We start from the raw sequence: 21,192 nt of genomic DNA on the forward strand, positions 1-21,192 counted from the left end.
AGAACTGGTGTCCCGATCGGATTCGTATCCGAGCTTCCAGCGACCCGTCCGAGCCCAATATCTTCCTCGACGACAAGAAGGAGGTCGAGAAGTGGGAGCACGTCGAGGAGCTCCGCCTTTGGATGAAACATGTGGTGGGGCTCCTATCGGACGTCATCAACAACGGGCTTGGCCCAGCCTATTTTGTAAGCGTTTCTCGAGCTCCAATCTTGGTGGTGCTTTTGGGTTTCTATGTTCTAATCCTCCTGATTCTTGATTCGTAGGACATGAAAGAGACTTCTCGCATCAAATCTAGCTTCATTCACGCCACGAGGGGCGGATGGGAGCAGCTTCCCCTCCTCAAGGATCAACTCCTCGAGTCGCAGGAAAAGCTGCTTAAAGCTTACAAAGATCTTATAGCACTCGAGGAGGAGAAGAAGGTGAGGGAGGCTGCTTTGGCCGAGGCCCGAGAGGTCTCGAAGAAGGCGGAGGAGGAGGCGGTGCGGCTACGAGAGCGGACTCTTACAGTCGAGGAGGCCGCGTCCAGAGCCCGTGAGGAGGTCCTGTCCCACAAGAACATCATCGCCGATCTGGACAAGGAAAAGGGCCTTCTCCAAACCGACCTGGACTCCCTCCGCGATACCTTCCAGAAGATGAAGGTGGCTTGCGTGGAAAATGAGGTCGCCAGAGGTGCCGCCGAGGACGCGAAGAAGAAAGCCCTCGAAGACCTCGAGATGGAGCGAGCTCGATCCCGCAGTCTCTCCGACGACGTCGAGCGTCTGAAAGGAGATCTGCTGGAGAAGAGCGGAGCCGTCGCCCAGGCCGGCAAGGTGATTGAAGATCTCCGCGTCGCCAATACTGAGCTGGCGCGCTCCAACAGAGAGATCGAGCGCGCCAATACCAGATTGGTTGGCGAGAACACGGCTCTAGAGGAGAGCATCAAAGGTATGTTTCCTTTGTCGAATTTCCTCTTCGAGGTGTGTTTGAGTTTTTTCTAAGCCTTCTCTGTATTGGCGTTTATAAGGCTCAAGGACGAACTCCTGGCCGCCCAAGCCGAGGCTCGCAACGCTAAGGCCCAACTCGAGGCTGAGGTTGCTTTGAACCGTCGAGTGCGGACGGCGATAAGCGATCTCTCGACCTCTTGGGAGGTCGAGCCTATGGATGAGTCGAGGGAGGACGCTCGAGGCGACGCCCTGATCGACCAGTTGTGCTACATAGGCGCGACGCTGCGAGATCGGGTGCGGGATGCCCTCCACATCGGGGTGAAGCGGGCGATGGCGGTTGTCTGCTCGGGCTTCTCCTACGACATGGAGGTGGTATCCCATGGCTTCGTTACCGACATCTCCAAGACCGACGCGGAGAACGAGGAGAGGCTCCATGCCTTGATCGACGACGCGGAGGCTCCTGGAGAAAGGTTGGCCAAGCTCTTCGAGCCTGAGGTGCTCCCTCCTGAGGCTAGCTCGGGCGGAGGTGAGGGTGGCGAGGGTCGTACCATGGACTGAGGCCTGCGAGCCTGTTCGGGGTGCCTGAGGCCCCTTGTATAAAATTTAGTTAATCCTGTTTCAGAGTGATACAATACTTTTGTGATTGTTAAATGTTTGTTTGTCTTTCCACTCGAGGTTCTTTTATTTCCTTTGTGTCTACGCATGTGTTCCTTGTTCGATTTCTCGTAAAACACGGCCTCAATCGCCTCGGGGGTAAGGGAGTGAGTAGAGTTTCCATAGCCCGGGGGCGTAGGTATTCTCGGGCTCGCTATCCCTCGGCCCTCGAGGGGCTTGAGGCGCCTCGACTACTCGACCGTTCAAGGTTTACTAAGTAGAAAATAGAGAAACTTTTTGGCTTTTTCGACGCTTGGGGAAGGGTCGTCCCTCTGGTAGCCCCCGAGGGGGTGCGGACTATGATAGGTCATGGTCGGCGCCCCCTTTTAACGTCGAGACTATAATTCGTAACTATTTTTGGTACACAAAGAAACTGCTCGAAGGGAAGACTTTATTTATTCATGCGTTCATTTACAAAGTCTTCGTACGAAAAGTAGGATCGTAAATCTGGGACTTCTAAGGGTAGAATCGACGTAGCTGTTCGATGTTCCATGCGTTGGTGAAGACTGCCCCCTTTTCGTCCGCCAATTTGTACGTTCCCGGCTTAAGGACCTCGGCCACCACATACGGGCCTTCCCAAGGTGGGGTTAGCTTGTGGCGTCCTTGGTTGCTTTGCCGGCGTCGTAGGACAAGGTCGCCTATGTTGAGGTCCCTCTTGCGCACGTGCTTGTCGTGGTAGCGTCGGAGTTTCTGCTGATATCTAGCAGAGTTGAGGAGGGCCATATCGCGAGCCTCCTCGAGTTGGTCGACTGCGTTTTCTTGAGCTTCTTTGTTCGATTGCTCATTGTAAGCCTTGAGTCGAGGTGACCCATACTCGAGGTCTGTGGGGAGGATAGCCTCAGAACCGTAGACCATGAAGAACGGGGTGTATTTGGTGGCCCTGCTCGGCGTTGTCCTTAAGCTCCATAGGACCGAGGAAAGCTCCTCGACCCATCTCTTGCCGAATTTCTTCAATCGGTTGTAGATCCTTGGCTTGAGTCCTTGCAAAATCATGCCGTTGGCACGCTCGACCTGGCCGTTAGTTCGAGGGTGGGCTACTGCGGACCAGTTCACGCGGATGTGATGCCGATCGCAGAAATCCAAGAACTTTCTACCGGTGAACTGGGTGCCATTGTCGGTGAGGATGACATTGGGGATCCCAAATCGGTGGATGATGTCGGAGAAGAAAAGGACGGCCTGCTCGGAGCGGATGTTAGTGATTGGTCGAGCCTCGATCCATTTGGAGAACTTGTCAATAGCCACCAGTAAATGGGTATACCCTCCTTTCGCCCTTTGTAGAGGTCCTACTAAATCGAGCCCCCACACCGCAAACGGCCAGGTGATGGGGATCATCTGAAGAGCGTGGGCGGGTTGGTGCGTCTGTTTGGCGTAGAATTGGCACCCATGACACGAGCGTACTAGCTCGATGGCATCCGCCACGGCCGTTGGCCAGTAAAAACCTTGCCGAAAAGCGTTTCCTACAAGGGTCCGTGGGGCGGCGTGGTGACCACAAGCCCCCGAGTGTAGGTCGTCGAGGAGTTTTCGGCCTTCCTCTATGGTGATGCAGCGCTGTAAGATCCCCGTTGGGCTCCGTCGATATAGCTCGTTGTCTTCACCGTAGATCACGTATGATTTGGCCCGTCGAGCGATACGACGAGCTTCCGTCCTGTCTTCTGGCAACTCACCGCGGATAAGGCAGTCGAGGAACGGTGTGCGCCAGTCGAATGGTCGACCCGGTCTTCGTTCTATTTCCATCACCTCTTCATCCATCAAGAGCGCATCGACAGCATTGGTTGGTTGGGCGATGGTGGCTTCGACGTCAGCCCCCGAGCCTAGGTCGACGGATGGCTCGTGTAGATCCTTTGAAAACGTATCAGGCGGCACTGTACCTCTGGTGGACGCAATCTTGGCGAGTTCATCGGCTGCCTCGTTGTAGCGTCGAGCGACATGGACAAGCTCGAGGCCGTGGAATTTGTCTTCGAGTCGTCGCACCTCCTTGCAGTATGCTTCCATTTTTGGGTCATGGCAACTCGAGGCTTTCATTACCTGGTCGATGACGAGTTGGGAGTCGCCTCGGACGTCGAGGCGTCGGACTCCTAACTCAATAGCGATCTTGAGGCCGTTGACGAGGGCCTCATATTCTGCGACATTGTTAGACGCGGCGAAATGGATTCTGATTATGTACCTCATGTGGACGCCCAAGGGTGAGATGAACAATAGGCCGGCCCCGGCCCCGGTTTTCATGAGTGACCCGTCGAAATACATCGTCCACAGCTCCGCCCGGACCTGAGTCGGGGGAAGCTGGGAGTCCGTCCATTCTGCGACGAAGTCTACCAAGGCTTGCGATTTGATAGCCTTCCGAGGCGCATAAGTGAGAGTCTCGCTCATGAGCTCGACCGACCACTTCGCTATTCTTCCCATGGCCTCCTTGCTCTGGATTATTTCGCCCAAGGGGAAAGAAGAGACCACCGTGATAGGATGACCAAGGAAGTAATGTTGCAGTTTGCGGCGGGCAAGGATCACGGCGTAGATCAGCTTCTGGATTTGGGGGTAACGCGTCTTGGTCTCCGAGAGCACCTCGCTGACGAAATAGACTGGCCTTTGGACCGGCAGCGCATGACCCTCCTCTTGTCTTTCGACCACCACCGCCGCGCTGACGACCTGGGTCGTCGACGCGACGTAGAGGAGCAGCGGCTCCGCGGGTTGAGGTGGAACCAGGACTGGTGCCGAAGTCAGCGTCTTTTTCAGCTTTTCGAGCGCTTCCTCGGCCTCGGGGGTCCAGGAGAAACGCTCGACCTTCTTCAGGAGTCGATATAATGGTAATGCCTTTTCTCCTAGTCTCGAGATAAAACGGCTCAGAGCCGCTAGGCATCCCGTGACTTTCTGGACACCCTTGACGTCTCGAATTGGCCCCATTTTCGTGATGGCCGAGACTTTCTCGGGGTTGGCCTCGATACCGCGTTGTGAAACTATGTATCCTAAGAGCATGCCTCGAGGCACGCCAAAAACACACTTCTCGGGATTAAGCTTGATCCTGCTGGCGCGTAAACAGCTGAAAGCAACCTCGAGGTCCTGGATCAGGTCTCCTCGTTGCTTTGACTTAACGACAATGTCGTCGACGTAGGCCTCGACCGTTGAACCTATATGTTCGCCAAATACGTGGAGCATGCAGCGTTGATACGTGGCTCCGGCGTTTCGAAGCCCGAATGGCATGGTCACGTAGCAATACATCCCAAAAGGCGTGATGAAAGAGGTCGCGAGCTGGTCGGACTCCTTCATTTTTATTTGATGGTAACCGGAGTAAGCATCAAGGAAAGAAAGGGTTTCACATCCCGCGGTAGAATCGACAATCTGATCGATGCGTGGCAATGGAAAAGGAACTTTCGGACATGCTTTATTCAAACTAGTATAATCAACACACATCCTCATTTTTCCATTCTTTTTCTTAACTAGTACAGGGTTCGCTAACCAGTCAGGATGATGAACCTCCTTGATGAATCCGGCCGTCAAAAGCTTGTGGACTTCCTCGCCAATGATCTTGCGCTTTTCCTCGTCGAATCGGCGCAACCGCTGCTTCACTGGCTTGGAACCGGCTCGAATCTCCAAGGAGTGCTCGGCGACTTCCCTTGGTATGCCCGGCATATCCGAGGGACTCCATGCGAACATATCAGCATTCGCACGGAGAAAGTCGACGAGCACGGCTTCCTATTTGGGGTCGAGGTCGGTACTGATCGTCAGCACCTTGCCGTCAGAGTTGTTGGGGTCGAGCGGGATCTTCTTAGTTCCTTCCGCCGCCTCGAAGCTGCCCGCATGACGTTTAGGTTCTGGAGCCTCAGCGGCCATGGCTTCGAGCTTTGCAACGAGCTCGGTGGAGCTCTCGACCGCCTCCCCGTACTCGACGCACTCGACGTCGCATTCGTACGCGTGCTCGAAGGAGGAGCTGACGGTGATGACGCCTTTGGGACCAGGCATCTTGAGCTTCAAGTATGTGTAGTTGGGTATAGCCATGAACTTGGCGTAGCCCGGACGCCCGATGATGGCGTGGTACGTGCCTCGGAACCCGACCACCTCAAAGGTGAGGGTTTCTTTCCTGAAGTTGGCCGCCGTGCCGAAGCAGACCGGTAGGTCGATTCGACCTACCGGCAGTGCCTTTTTCCCTGGTACGACGCCATGGAAACCGCCGGCGCTTGGCTGGAGGCGTCCTCTGTCGATGCCGAGGAGGTCGAGGGTTTCGAGGTAGATGATGTTGAGGCTGCTGCCACCATCCATCAGCACTTTCGAGAGTCGGGTGTTGATGATGATGGGGTCGACGACGAGCGGGTAGACGCCTGGGGCAACCACCTTGTCAGGGTGATCTTCTCGGTCGAAGGTGATGGGAGTGCTTGACCAGCTGAGGTACTGGGGCACCGCCATCCTTGCCGCGAAGACTTCGCGACGCTCCCTCTTGCGCTGCCTCGTGGTCAACTGAGTCGAAGGCCCGCCATAGATCATGTAGCAGTCGTGGACGGCGGGGAAACCGTCGTCATCTTTGTTGTCCTCCTTGCCGCCTGCCTTCTCCTTCTTGGAGTCATCACGCGCATCTTTTTTGAGCCCCTGACCGTCGAAATGCTTTCTCAGCATGCGACAATCCTTGAGTTTGTGGTTAGCGCCCCCCTTATGGTAAGGGCACGGCTCTTCCAGCATCTTGTCGAAAATGCCTCCTTCCGGAGGGCCTCGCGGCTTCTTCCGATCTACCGTGGCGACGAGGTCGTCCTCCGAATCTCCCTGGTGGAATTGCCGTACTTTCTGCTTCTTTTTATTTTTCTTGAGGCCTCGACCGGAAGTCCTTTCTTCATCGACGGGCTGCTTGCCTTTTCTTCCTTCTGAGCTGAAGAAAGCGCCAACTGCCTCCTCCCCTGCCGCGTAGTTTGCTACTACGTCCATCAGCTCGTCGACGGTCTGAGGTCGATTGCGGCCTAATTCCCGCACCAAGTCCCGACTGGTGGTACCCGAGACGAACGCCAAGATGACGTCGTGGTCGGGAATGTGTGGCAACTCAGTGCGCTGCTTCGAGAAGCGTCGAGCATACTCCCGAAGAGTCTCTCCTGACTTCTGCTTGCATTTGCTGAGGTCCCACGAGTTCCCTGGCCGTATGTAGGTCCCCTTGAAATTACCCTCGAAGACTCTGACCAGGTCAACCCAGTTGTGAATCTGATTGGCCGGGAGCTCCTCGAGCCATCGACGGGCGGTGTCGGAGAGGAAAAGGGGTAGCTGTCTGATGATGGCTCGATCATCCCCCCGAGCGCCACCTAGCTGACAAGCCAACCTGAAGTCGGCCAGCCAGAGTTCTGGCTTGGTTTCTCCGTTGTACTTCGCGATGCTGGTTGGGGGTCGGAACGGACTAGGCAGGGGCGTGCTGCGAATCGCTCTGCTGAACACCCGCGGGTCTGGTGGCTCGGGGGCCACCCTGTCCTCGTCGCTGTCGTATCTTCCACCGCGATGCGCGCTATAACCACGTTCTTCGGCGTCTCCGTGCCGTCGGCGTCTGCTTTCTTTGACGTCGTGTCGCGCGTCGTATTGACGTTGATTGTCGGCTGGGAGGATGAGAGCGGTCTTTCTGCCTCGAAGGGGAGGTTGTTGCTGGACAGACACCTCCTCTTCAATTAGAGGCTGTTCGTTGCGTTTCTCTGTGGCAGCCCCTCGTCGTCGAGATGCTGAACTTTCGGCTTGTTGAACCGCTGCCACCTGGAGCAACGTCTGAACTTCGTCTCGAATTCGTCGGGCCTGGGAATTCGATGGTTCTGGCATGTTACGCAGCAGCATCGTCGCTGCTACCACATTCTGGCCTGCTCGAGGGAAACGGCCGACAGGTTGCTCCGCCTCCGCGTCACCGACGATTTGTCGATGTACCTCTCGAGCGCGTCTGCGGACACTTCCGCCTGGCAGGTAGGGCAGGTCTTGTTCGAGGATTCGCTCGAGCAGGTCGAGGCGCTCGCGATCTTCGTCGAGCTTCATCTTGAGCTCCCGTAGCTGCGCGAGCTGCGCGGTTCTATCTTCCTGAGGAAGAGGATCGAACCTTCCGCCGTTCCTAGGCGTCCTGGGGTCTTCCTGCGCCGCGGGGGCTTGCCCACCCGCAACGACGTCCCGTATCTCGTCAGTGGTTTCTGCTACTCCGTCGAGGTGATAGCATTCCCTCGTAGGGTCGTAGCTGTCTGTCTCGGAGTCGGAGTCTGGTTCGGCAGCGTGGGAACGTTCGCGTCCTTCCTCCGACCATCGTTGCTCGAGGGAGGTAATCGAGTATCGCCCGGGGCCTAGGCGGCGGAGGCCTCGTACTTGGGAAAGGTCTGGCCGTTCGGATGTCGGCCGCCGCTCTTCGGAACTACGTGGGATGACCATTGGTCTTTCCACGTATGTCTGAGCGTTCGGGCATATCGTCTTGGCGAGCGATGCCGCGGCGTTGTCCAATCCGAACGGCAGTGCCGTCCTTGGGGAGAACAACCCGCGTGGGGGTAGCCTAGCTGCGGTGGGAGAGGGTGCGCGAGACGCGTCTCCCCCCGTCGTCGCGTGGTGCTGAGCCCTCGTGCTTGTTGCTCGGTCAGACGGTGTTGCTGACCCGTGGCCCGCATCCTGCCTTGCACGAGTTGTTGGTCGTGCCGAAACAAGGGGGCCGCGGTGGTGCTGCCCGCGCCTCTTCTTAGGCGGAGAGGCGTGGTGGTGAGGGCGTCTTGGAGCCTTCAACCGTGCTGGCGTAACACGGACTCCTCCTGGTCCTTTGACCGAGAGCAAGATCATGTCGTAGCCGAAGCCCGTGGACATGAACTCGAGACTCCCAAACCAAATCACCGTGGAGTGCGGAAGCGGCGAGGCAGGAGTAGCCATCCGGAAAGTGGTGGGAAATCGGTGGAAAACACGCAGGGCCCCTACCTGGCGCGCCAACTGTCGGTGTTTTTCCCCCGGGGGGTCACACCAACGAGTAAATTTGTATGCGTGCTTCCCTTTCCGGATGGTGATGCAAGAAGACACGAAGATTTATCCTGGTTCGGGCAAGAGAAGGCCCTACGTCCAGCGGGGGGAGAGAGTTTGTATTATCTTGCACCTAAGTGCTTGTACAGGGGCGAATACAAGCGTGGTATGAAGTGTGTAGCTCTACTACGTGTGTGTGCTTGCGTTCTATTCCTGAGTCCCTCCTTTTATAGCTCCAAGGAGAGACACAGGGTACATACATAGATGTTAGGGTAGGGATCGATAGCCGCATGGAGCGCTGACCTACTCGCGGCTTCCGTACGGCGTGGCCTCGAGCCGTCCCATCCTGATAGCTTGGTGACGATCACGCGTGCTCCTGCATTCTTCCCTGCCAGCCGCCTTGTGCCAGTCCCGAGGTCGCATGCTTGTATGGTATGATGCCGGACCCGACGGCGTAGCTGTGATGAAGTTAGTCGACGCCCAACTCGTTCCCAGGTAGGGGCCTTGTTCGGTCGAGGGTCGGATGCCGTGTAGTACGCTGGTATCTGGAGCGCTGACCTTGGATATCTCGAGGAGGTCCCGATTAGACGTTCCATCCTTGTTTCTTGCGTCCTGACACGCCTGGGTCGTTCGGTGGGAAAGCTGCAAAAAGAACGATGGGACGGAAGCTTGCTCCCTATCACACATCCCATGACCTGTGTGTTAGGTGGGAAGCGTCAGGTGCATTTAATGCTCCAGCCCGCGTGCGCGCGTCAGGCGGCGGACAGTGTCCTAACGCTCGACGTATCTCGGTTCGCTCGAGCCTGCTTCCGTCTTCGACGGTAGTCGTTGCTCGAGCCCTGACCGATTCGCTCGACGCTATTTCCGTATTCGAGGCTGCGACCGTCGTTGGTGACGCGTAAGTAAGGTTAAGGCGTCGAATTGGGAGTCCCAACCTTCGTACAGGCAATCTCATAATGCGCATCGCTGAGGGTACCCCTTACTAATACCCTCGACAATATCCATACTTTGGATATCTATGCTGATTTCGTCAACAATTTTTGAACTTTGTGATTTTATTTAGTTTTGATTGGTTTGCTGCCAAAATCTTTTATGCCAAGAATTAGGCATAGATTTTGAACATCAACTATTCAAGCTCTTTATTAATTTGTTTTTGCGTTTTTAACTAAAGACTAGGTTTGCTCCTATACCTTTTGCGATCGATTCAACTATAGAAAAAAAGACAAGTATGCCTACGTGGATTTTCCCCAAAATTTGTAAGTACTATGTGATTTTATCATATTTGGACATCAAAAAATTAGAAAGCTCGATCTTAAAAAAAACAATTTCGACAACAAAATTTGATGAAATTTGTTATATTTCAAATTTGAGCATACTTGACAAAATTCATGACCATTAGCGATTTTAGGTAGTTAAGCACTTAGGGTGAGGTAGAATCAAATATTTGCCCTGAAGTTGGGAAGAGCAAATTCCAATAGCATATGAGTGAAGAATCGTTCAACAAGGCAACAAGATCAGATTAACAATCATCATAGAGTACTTTCATTCACAAATGGACATGTCATAGGGCCGATCTTAGTGGGGTTTTATGTCTCGGTTTTCAAGACTGTCGTATGCTTTGGTGTGGCCTTATCTTCATGAGAATTCTTCTAGTGCCTTTGATGCACTAGAGACGATAGTAGGATGCACATGCACGACCTTCTCCAAAGAATGGGGCTCCTTCCTAGTAGGCTTGAGGATGGCCATGTTATCCTTCGCATAAGGATTCACTAAAGTCGAGCTTCATCAGTGTAGATAACACAAAACTCCTTAGATAGATAGATTTGGGATGGGTGGGCTAGGCTACACAATTTATGAGGACATAAAAGATAGTGGTGGTCGAAGTGTGTTGGTTAAGTCTATATGGTTGATCAAGTAGGGCTCAAAATCCTTAGTGGTGTAGGCATTATGATCAACCAGTGTGTTCATGGTTAAATAGGTGTGCGCAAACAATGTTCTCATGCACAATTTACTAGAAGGGGTCAGACAGCCTGTCTGAGCAGCCTGTCTGAGCATGGCTAGGTGATTTAGGTCCAAATTGGTCTTCACAAATCATCCGTCGTGTGTCAATGGATAGTTCGCCGGTGCGTGCCAAGAAACCACTATGGGCTAGAGAGAGAAAGGCTACAAATAGTCTATAAGACCCGAAGCCTAGATAAGAGGGTTGTGTTTTGGGTGGCTCTATTGTATGCGAACCGATAATCCATCAGGTGTTGGTAGATAATCCGCCATGGTAAGGTTGTGGCATTTACGATTTGATCTAAGTCTCTAGTGTTGATGGACAATCTAGATAACACGCCACATAGTCTGTGGAAGCATGACAATTTGGGCTAAGTGGGGTTTCTTAGGGTTCAAAGGAGGAATTTTTGGCTGGGTGTATTCATGCATGTTGGTGCTAGACTGCTAGGTCCTAGGGAATGATGTGGGTGTTTTGGTTCATACCCAGGGTTTATGGTGAGTTAAGTGACTTAGGGTTTTGTGAGTGGAACTAGTGCTAAATATGTGTCGAAATGAGCATAAACTCGAAATCCAAACCCAAATTATTTAAACCCGCCTACGAAATACCCAAACCCAAAATACCCGATCACTATTTTGGACAGTAAATTTAGAAACATGATTTTAGTTTCGGGTATTAAGTCCCAGTAATGATTTACTCAATTTACACAAAATAGAGAAAGATTATATGCTATTTAGCGTTTGTGCTATTATCTAATGTTAATAGTGACGTAATTATAGCCCTGATCTATGATGTAATGATTTTATTTTTGTCCTAAAATGCTAATAAAAGTTGTTGTTTATGTTGCTTAAATTTGTAGCTATAATTATATATACTTATGATTTTTTATGATTTTTAAGATTTTGGGTAGCTCAGGAATATCGGAATCCAAAATTTTAGGTACCCAAAAATCGAGTGCCATTTTCTAAAGAAAAAATTCGGGTATCAAATTTGGAACCCCCAATTAAACGGGTAACCCAGATGCCCACGCCCTTGCTATTGTCAAATGCATTATATATTGATGTAATATTTTAGTAAATTCCACGCAGTACCTTCTTGTAATTAAGGTGCTATCGATGAGTTGTTTTGCAAGTGAGCCTCACATACAGACATACTTCTATCTCGAAAAACATAGAGCAGATAAAGAGTGATGGCCAATGACTAATATGATGGACGAGTGTTGGCATGAACCCTGTATTTTGCTTTGTAGTGATGCGTATGGACGAACGATGTTTAAACTTTTCGCTTTGCGAACTTTGAAAACTATGTGAGGTATATATGGCCTTGTTTAGTTTTAAAAAGTTTTGCAAAATGGACACTATAACATTTTTTTTGTATTTGATAAATATTGTCCAATTATAAACTAACTAGGGTTAAAAGATTCGTCTCGCAAATTACAGATAAATTGTACAATTAATTATTATTTTTATTTATATTTAATACTCCATAAATATGCCGTAAGATTCGCTGCGATGAAGAATCTAAAATTTTTTGTAAAACTTTTTACGAACTAAACAAGGCCATATATTTGACAAGCATGTCAATACCATCTATAACTCTTATAAAGTTAAACCCCACTAGATGAATTCTCTCTTCATGCAAGGTGTCCACATCATTCTCCACTAAGTGACCCACTAAATCTTTTATCTCTTCATGCAAGATGTCCACATCATTCCCCACTAAGTCCATGTCATTCCATATTAATTATAAAAAATAACCATGTCATCTATATCATGTGAAATACTTTAAATCTTTAATATATTCACATACAAGTCATGTACATACATTATTTGTTTCATCACCAATTAATTCCTCTATAATGTAACCAAATATTAGTTTTTGTTTTATTAGCTTAGCAATTTTTTACTAGATTTAATACAATAAAATATATGCAAGTTAAATTCATATGTGTACATACATAATAGACTAAATATCATATAGTAATACTATATATATAATAATTTATTTTAAAAAAAAAATCCCGCAGCAACGCGCGGAGAATTCAGCTAGTTGCAGATAATTCTGTATCGACTTCATCAGGTGACCTCAATTCCGAACCCACAAACCTGGAATCCTTTGGAATTGACTAATTCAGACCTCCGCTCCGCGGCGCCGCTCCTCCTCGTCTCGTCTCCCCCGCTAGCGGCCTGTGGGCTGCGGCCACAGGTAAATCTCCACCACCCTCTTCATCCACCTCACCGGCGATCCAATCGTCTCCGGTGCTTTGCTGACTCGCCCTCTCCTCAACCCTCCGCGCCACTCTTCCTGCGAATCCTCTTTCTCCTGCCCTAATCCTACCTGCGAGGTGGTGACCAATCTTTGCCGCCGTCGTCACCACCCGCCGGCCTCCTGCTCTGCAAATCCCAGTAGCTGGGTTTCTACATCCAGAATCCAGACCCTGCCCCCACCCCACCCCCCCTACCAACAGATGTATACGCTACCGACTCTGCCTTGCTTGATGCTTTGCTCCTTCCCCGCAGGCCCGCATTGTTTATTATTGGGATTACTGAAACGTTCGTACTTGCAGGATGCTGTCCTGAACTCCTGGTAGCGCAGCGCCTCGCAGCGAGGCCAGATAAAAGGTCAGAGGTGTAAGACCATAAGGTTCGTTGCAAGATTTCAACTGCTTATTGCTGGTATCAGACGCTAAGGGTTGAAAAAGGAAGAAAAAAACTATTGCAATTATGTCTCCAATCCCATATCCCAAATATCATATCGTGATTCACCTGTAGCATCCAAAACTTATAAAATCAGGATTTATCATAATGGACAATCTAATGTGTTGCTTGCCTGATTTTAGCACTACAGATCTGGTATCATGAGTGCAAGTAATGGGAAGAAGAAGTATAGGGGCTATCTTACTTGGACGGATGATATGGATCAGGTGCTCCTGGATGTTCTTGTTGAGCATCACAACAATGGGGATCACACGGCAACTGGGTGGAAGCCACATGTTTACACTGCAGCGGTGAGGAATGTGCGGGAGAAGTGCAATGTGGACATCACAAAGGACCATGTGATGTCAAGATGCAAGACGTTCGACAAGCACTGCAATGTACTCGGCAGAATACTCGCTCATGATGGGTTTGAGTGGGATCAGGATAGGAACAAGCTTGTGATTCACAATGAGGATGCTTGGACCAGATACATAGAGGTGGGGCAAATGCATTCGCTTTTGTTAATTTGTACTGAAATAAGTTTGGGCTCATGGTTCAGTTTGATGTTTATTTTTGCAGAAAAACAAAGCTGCTGCTTGCTATCAGCATAAAGTTATCAAAAACTGGGGCGCAATAAGCCTCATATTCTCTAGAGATCCTTCTGCCACAAGTGAAGATGTCAGCGCAGGTGCTGAGAATGGTCAAGAGATGGCAATGAAGGGTGCTGAAGATGTCCGTGACCATACTCCAAGTTCACCTTCAACATCTGCACCTAGCAGTCAATACCGTCCTGGACCACCCTTAATGACCCAATCAAACAAACAAGGCAGGAGGAAGAGGTTCAGAACAAATGATGCTCTCTTTTGCATGTCTGGTGACATCAAAAATTCATTCCAAATATCTATGAAGTCAAATGAGACTTTAGATGAACCAAACAGTGCATCCCCTAAGGAAATCTTTGCAGCACTTCAAGCAATGCCCAACCTAGCACGTGATGACTTGCTAAGGGGCTATCGTATCCTCACAAGCAGTGATCGTAAGTTTGAATGTCTTATGGCACTTCCAATGGAAATGAGGAAGGATTGGTTATTGATGGAGATTGGGAAGAAGTGAATCTTAGACAATTTCTATCCTTATGTCAGAACTATTCTTAGGATTGCTAGCATTGTTTAAACTTGGAAGTTTGTTCTGTAACTTCCAACTCTTCATTGCAATGTAGTAGCTATGTATGTGTTTGCTCAAGATATGTGCCACTGTTTAATGTTTATTTGTCATGTCCAGTGCCCTAAGTAAGTTTGCTTGCTGTTTTTGTCTAACCACTATGTGTGTACCATAATGTACCTCCTTAAGCTCCAACGTTTCTGAGAACAAGCACAATATCGGTACTCTTTTTCTTTAATTACTTTGATGTCATCTTAGTGAAATTGTATACAAGGGCAAAAGCCAGTATTTGTTTTTAGGCAATAAACATGTAATACATTTTCTTTTGTATTGCCCTAGACAAATTCTAGAAATTTCTACGTCTAAATACAATTTGGAAAAGCTGGAATTGTAATTCCATGTTACAATTCATTTTCTCGCAAAATACTGGAATTGAGTTATAAACCAATGTCAATTCCAAGCTTCCAATTCAAATTTCGAGGTCTGGACAGACTATGTATTTGTTTCCTATACCAAGATCCTCACTTATTGGTGTCATGTATTTAATCTCCTTCCATTGCAAATGATCCAGATGAATTATGTCTTTGCCTCCCCCTAGATGATTATAGGAAGACAAAATGAAGATATTGTTGATTCTATCATCTTGCACTAAAGCAGAGCGTGGCAATCAGCATGTGGTGCTTCACCTGATGAATATATATAACCATACATCTTAGCAACAACATTTATTTATCCAATAAGCTTGAAAACATATGCAGCAATGTACAGGAATCAGAGCAGTACTAACCTTCTGTTCAAATTTCCTATAAGATCTGGAGAAGATTTATGATTGCATCAGGTGCTACCAGTAATTGTGTCTAATATCCTATGCAACCCTCATGTGTTTCATGTATCTTAAAGCTGACCGCAGCATTGCTCTAGCTTTTCGATCAGGGGCACATCCTGATGTGATCATTTCTTCATAGATAACAGGAACCTGTTAAATCATCGGCAAAACCACAAGGATCAGAATTCAGGTCATGTTTCTATTCCACCAGTGGAGCTAGCAGTTTTACGGCTATATAAATCGTTCAGGAACTACAGGTTTTTACTATTACAGATAACTAATTGGTTTACAAGAAGAAAAAAAAAACAGTAGCCTCTACTCTAATTATATGAGTAGAACAAAAACTAGATTATCAAATAGGATCAGATTTGTTAGATCTAATGGATTTGATAGCATGTAACGTTAGCAGGCAAGATTTTGATCTGAGGTGTCTCTACTTTATCGTGGCAAGGAGAAAGGAGAAACACAAGAGTTTGTGCTTACCTTATCAAACTGCTCAACACGTATTAAAGCTTTCATCAATGTTGTGTATGTTATAACATCAGGCCTCAATCCCTGCAATATGAAATGCAGAACATATCAGACTTCCATTACACACAGACGAATTATCAAAGACAGTATGATCAAACAGAATGGCAGTCGACAAGTAACATGAGTGTCTGAAAAGCAGATCAAAATAAGGAAAGAAAAACAAGACTCACATTCTCCTTCATGAACTGCAGCACAGAGAAGGCTTCAACAACCCTTCTATCTTCACCAAAAGCATTAATCAATGAATTCAACACTAAGATGCTAACCTCCAGGCCATCTGCTTTCATAGCCTTGACCACATTTAATGCATGGTCTGCTAAACCCTGTAGATATTCATACATGGACGGTGAGTACCCAAAATTGTAATTTGAATAAGATCATTTTACTTAATCTGGCTGAAATGTATCAGCACTACAGTCCTGATTTGTTTACTAACTAAGCAAACAATCATATTATACAAAAACTTTAGAAATCAACTAGGAAGATACCAAAGTCAGGACATATAAATTCCACTTGTAATTAGATTGTGCAGGTCAATTGTTGGCAGAAGAGTACTGGGTATTATGAAGTAAATCTCAAAAGTAGTATAACAGCTAACCAATTCTGTATCAAGGCTTTCGGATGGGTTATCTAGTCATAACCAGGTCTAGCTATGGGGTATTTGTAGCTACAGGATATTCGTTGGTAACTATAGTTGAAAAATATGCCACAATATAAGACTTTCTTACCCTTTGAGCATATGCATTGACTAAGGCATGGTACATAGTAGGCGATGGCTTGAGGCCATCAGCTTTCATCGCTTCAATGCAATCAATGGCCTCCTTGTATCTACCGGACCTTCCATACACATCCACGAGAGTAGTATATGTGATAATGTTGGGTACCAGTCCCTGCTCCTTCATCTCTGATAGCATTGCTTCCACACCCTCCCAACGTTCTTGCTCTCCGAGTAAATTTATCATGATGTTGTATGTGGTCGTGCCTGGTGGGCAATTGCTTTCACGCATCTCCTCAAAGAGCTCCATAGCACGGTCATGCCGCCCTCCTTTACAGTGTGCATCAATGAGAGTATTCCATGTGACAACATCCGGCTCAATCTCTTCTTCTCGCATTCTGTCAAAGGCATCCATAGCATGCCCAAGGCAGTTGTACTTCCCAAACGTATCTATCATGACGTTGTAGAAATGCCGATCTGGCCTTACTCCACTAGCCTGCATCTCTCGGAGCACTGCAAATGCCTTTTGCCAATCCCCCCTGTCACGGAATCCTGCAAGGATCCGACTGAACACATACGAGCTTGGTTTAACTCCATCAGCCTCCATCTCCTTCAGCAGTATCCTCGCACTTTCCCACCTCCCAGCTCTTGTGTACGCGTCCACAAGCAGGCTGTAAGTGGCCTCATCTGGCGCTACTCCGCATTGTGACATTTCGTCGAGAACTTGCTCTGCATTCTTGAGCGAACCAATCCTGACATACCCTTTGAGCAGCGCGTTGTAGGCACGCGTCCGCGGCTTGATCTCCCCAGCAAGGAAGAACTCGAGGAACAGCGCCTCCGCCTCGGCGACGCGCCCCGCAGAGCCAAGCGCGGAAATGAGCGCGGTGACCGCGTTGGACCGCGGCGTGAGCCCGATTGCCTGCGCGGAGGCGAGGAGCTCGAGCGCGGCATCCGGGAGCGCCGCCCGCGCGAAGGCAGAGATGAGGTCCGAGAAGAGCGGCGCGTCGGGCTCGAGGCGCGACTCCCTGAGGTCACCGAGGAGGCGCTCGAGCAGCGCGGCGTCGGGCGGGTCCCGCGTGTTGAGCAGCGAGGCGAGGAGGTGCGAGTAGGACGCGAGGTCCGGGAGGAAATCGTGCTCGCGGAGCAGCGAGAGCAACCGGAGCGCCACGGCGGGGCGCGAGGCCGCGGCGGAGGCAGCGAGGAGGGAGTTGAGCAGCAGCGGGGACGGCGGGTCGGAGAGCGACGGCGGGAAGGAGAGGAGGAGGGAGTGCGGGAGAAGGCGGCCGGACACGGAGAGCGAGTGTAGGAGAGACGAGAGGAGGAGGTCGAGCGGGAAGCAGAGACGGTGACGGTGGAGGAAAGGTAGCAGCGCGAAGGCCACCGGCAGGGACGCGTCGCTGGCGGCGAGGTCACGCAGCAACGCATGCCACTCGTGCGACGGGACAGCCGAGTAAGTCGCGGCGAGGCGGTGCTCGGGCGCCGGAACGGATGCCGGTGGGGATGGCGAGGTGAGGGAGGCCGCTACGGAGGGGGACGAGAGGTAGGCCAGGAGGGGTTCGAAGTCGTAGCGGCTCGCCGGGACGGAGGCCGAGGAGGAGGCTGTGGGTGAGGTAGTGCAACCGGCGGGAGCGAGGCGGCGCAGGCGGTGGGGGAGGAAGGTCGAGGGAAGGAGGGAGGCGGGCATGGTGGACGGAGGCGGAGGGAGCGAGTGGTGGAGGCGCGGGCGCGGGAGGGAGGGACTAGGGAGGGAGACGGCACACGGGGTTTATCTGGTTTTGGATATTTCCCCGTTCGTGGCTCCGGGTCATGGTTGAAGGCAGAACTTCGTTGTGGGACCCATATGTCGGTGTTACAAATAGCATGAACGACTATACAAGATTAAGGCCTTGTTTAGATACATCAAAAACCCAAAACTTTACAAGATTCTCCATCACATCGAATCTTGCAGCACTTGCATGGAACATTAAATATAGATAAAAAAGATAACTAATTGCACAGTTTACCTATAAATCACGATACAAATCTTTTAAGCCTAGTTACTCTATAATTGGACAATGTTTGTCAAATAAAAACGAAAGTGCTACAGTGTCAAAATCAAAAAAATTTTGGATCTAAACAAGGCCTAAAGGTTGCATGTATAGAATCCTTGTCGCGGAAAGGATGTCTCTTCGATGGTCTCGTAGCCGTTTTCACCGGTACCAACTTACCACATGTATAACCTTTATGTGTAGATATGGTTTTAAGAACATCTACAGCAGTGTTACCTAAATCAGGTCTAAATGTTTATTTAGGTAGTCACTCAATTTAATACTCTCTTCGTTCCAAATTATAAGTCATTCAAAGAATCTTGGAGAGTCAAAGCATTTTCAAATTTGACAAAAAGTATAGAGAGAAATATAAAGGTTTATGTCACAAACTAGGTACACTATGAAAATATAACTAACAAAGAATCTAATGATGACCTTTGCCGAAGAGGTTAATTATGTTCATATTTGCAGGTTTCTCGTGGGCTCTGTGGACAACCAGGAACAAGATGGTAATTGAACACAAGTTCTCAAAGTCGCCTTCTGACATTATGTATCTTGCCTTATCCTATCTGCAGAAGTGGGCTGTGCTGCTGAAGGAGGAAGACCGGGAGCGTATGGACGCAGTCCGAAGGGTGATTATGGACTGGATGAAGAGCCTAATGCAATTCCCATTTCTGATGTTATGGAGATCTAGTCTCCTCTAGTTGGATTAGACTTGTTATCTTGGGTATTCTTTCTTGTGGAACCTGTTTTCAGGCTTGTATCGTACTGTTATGCTTTCTAAAAAGCAGAGGTCAATCCTCTTTTTAAAAAAAACAAATAATCTAATGATACTTGGTTCGTACCAAAAATGTTATTATTTTGCTATATAAATTTAGTTAAATTTGAAAAATTTTGATTCTCCAAAATTATTGGAACGACGGTCCCTCGCGGCAGATGGGGCGGCAAATGCCGCGTCCTTCTTGAGTGCTGCTGCCCCGACCCAGACTCGAAGGGTGTCGTCTTGCCGGACCTCGCGGTCTGCGACCCGTTGTCCCGGCGGTACCTGCTGCTGCCTGCCATACCTGAACCTGACGGCCAATCCTACGCACAAAATCTCAAAGATTAGGGCCTGTTTAGATTGGAGATGAAAAATTTTTAGATGTCACATCGGATATGTCGGAAGGATGTCGGGAAAGGTTTTTAGAAACTAATAAAAAAACAAACTACATAGCTCGTCAGGAAACTGCAAGACAAATCTATTAAGCATAATTAATCTATCATTAGCACATGTGGGTTACTGTAGCACTTAAGGCTAATCATGGACTAACTAGGCTTAAAAGATTCGTCTCGCGATTTTTAACCAAACTGTGTAATTAGTTTATTTTTTTATATATATTTAATGTTCCATGCATGTGTCAAAGATTCGATGGGATGGATGAAAAAATTTTGGATGGGGAACTAAACAGGGCCTTATAGTATTTTGTTCGCCCCTTATGTAGACGACGACGACGACGACGAGACATCATTCAGAGTCATCATGGAGATGCATTGCACACAAGAGTTGGTGGTGGTTGTCTTCTCTTCGTCCTCTGGCAGCTGGAGTGTCTGTGCATCGACCAGCTGGGAAGCCCTAGCAGGGTTGAGCAGACCTACAGGATCACCATCCCAATCCCAAATAGAGCTTCAAGGGCCCCCCCTCTTATGCATATAACTGCCTCTATTGGAATGTGCACTTGACGAACAAGTTGGTGAAGCTCAACATGAACACCAAGGAGTTCTCCACTGCAGTCGACCTGCCGCCTGAACATGAGGAGCGGATCATCCTCATTGTGGAGGAAGGTAACGGCATGCTTGGAATGTTTAGTGACCATATGTACGACGACACAACAACGTCGTCTGGACATTACTACACCAGTGTGCAAAAAGAGGGCAAGATAGCTAATGAGTGGCAGCTGAAGAATATAATGTTGAAATACAAGGCATTTTCATATTTATTTTAATCCATAAAAATGACGCAATAAAAGGGATAATTACGACATGAATTATTTGAGAAAAACAATTCATGACAAATATTAAAAGGATGACTATCAATTTGCAGAAGCAAATTAAGAAGACAGAACATACAACTAATATCATTTTATTTATGTGAATCATCATAGTTGTGCGCAAGGTATCCTCAATAACCGAAACAAAGATGAGTACAGAAATATATGGTACCAGTAAAAGATTATTCACATGATCATCCAAGCAAAACATGTAGGATAATAGCAAAATGCTACCCAGGAACATCATGATATTAACAGTGAAATTAATAATAGGATGAAGGAGATTATACCCTGCGGCAGAACCGTTCGCACCGGGAAAAGTCATGGTGGTGCTTTGTCGTTGTAGTCGTCCCGCTCGATGCAGTGCAGAAAAGGTTGCCGTGTAGTCGCCGCAGAATCACCAGCGAGTAGTCGTGTCGCCAACGACACTCCCCAAAAACGTAACCGCCCGTCCTCACCCGAGCAGATGAAGCGCACGACGGAGACGCGTTCCGGAGGCCTACTCTTCCATCTCTGGTGCTCGCCGGAGATGGAACGGAAAGGACTTGCGCAACAGGATGTGGTTTTTCCTTCTAAAGAGAACCGAGAGAGTGCGGGTCCTTTTATAGGCAAGCAGAAGGAGGAAGGCCAGACGCGGAACAGAAAGGTCGCGACTCTTTGCGGTGGAGGAGACAGAAACTGACAGTAACTCCTCTCAATCAAGACCATGAAGGCA

At 49.0% G+C, this 21,192-nt stretch overlaps 2 protein-coding genes across 3 annotated transcripts; one reads left to right on the forward strand and one right to left on the reverse strand.

Annotated features, from left to right (window-relative positions):
- LOC8084098 lies at positions 12,572 to 14,506 on the forward strand. Of its 2 annotated transcripts, none has more exons than XM_002460786.2 (4): positions 12,572 to 12,699; positions 13,061 to 13,137; positions 13,334 to 13,687; positions 13,770 to 14,506. In XM_002460786.2, exons 3-4 carry the CDS (start codon positions 13,352 to 13,354, stop codon positions 14,301 to 14,303), a joined length of 870 nt encoding a protein of 289 aa, XP_002460831.2. In that variant the 5' UTR covers positions 12,572 to 12,699; positions 13,061 to 13,137; positions 13,334 to 13,351; the 3' UTR covers positions 14,304 to 14,506. The 2 variants fall into 2 exon arrangements, with proteins under 2 accessions (XP_002460831.2, XP_021310066.1); XM_021454391.1 differs by having other exon boundaries at positions 12,585 to 12,699; positions 13,342 to 13,687.
- Positions 14,585 to 18,163, reverse strand: LOC8081724 (pentatricopeptide repeat-containing protein At5g42310, mitochondrial). The gene is made up of 5 exons (XM_002462939.2): positions 16,437 to 18,163; positions 15,879 to 16,031; positions 15,661 to 15,732; positions 15,139 to 15,327; positions 14,585 to 15,037 (listed from the first exon to the last, which is right to left on the reverse strand). Exons 1-4 carry the CDS (start codon positions 18,105 to 18,107, stop codon positions 15,217 to 15,219), a joined length of 2,007 nt encoding a protein of 668 aa, XP_002462984.1. The 5' UTR covers positions 18,108 to 18,163; the 3' UTR covers positions 14,585 to 15,037; positions 15,139 to 15,216.

This window comes from Sorghum bicolor, chromosome 2 (genome assembly GCF_000003195.3).
Source record: "Sorghum bicolor cultivar BTx623 chromosome 2, Sorghum_bicolor_NCBIv3, whole genome shotgun sequence".
Lineage (NCBI taxonomy): Eukaryota > Viridiplantae > Streptophyta > Magnoliopsida > Poales > Poaceae > Sorghum > Sorghum bicolor.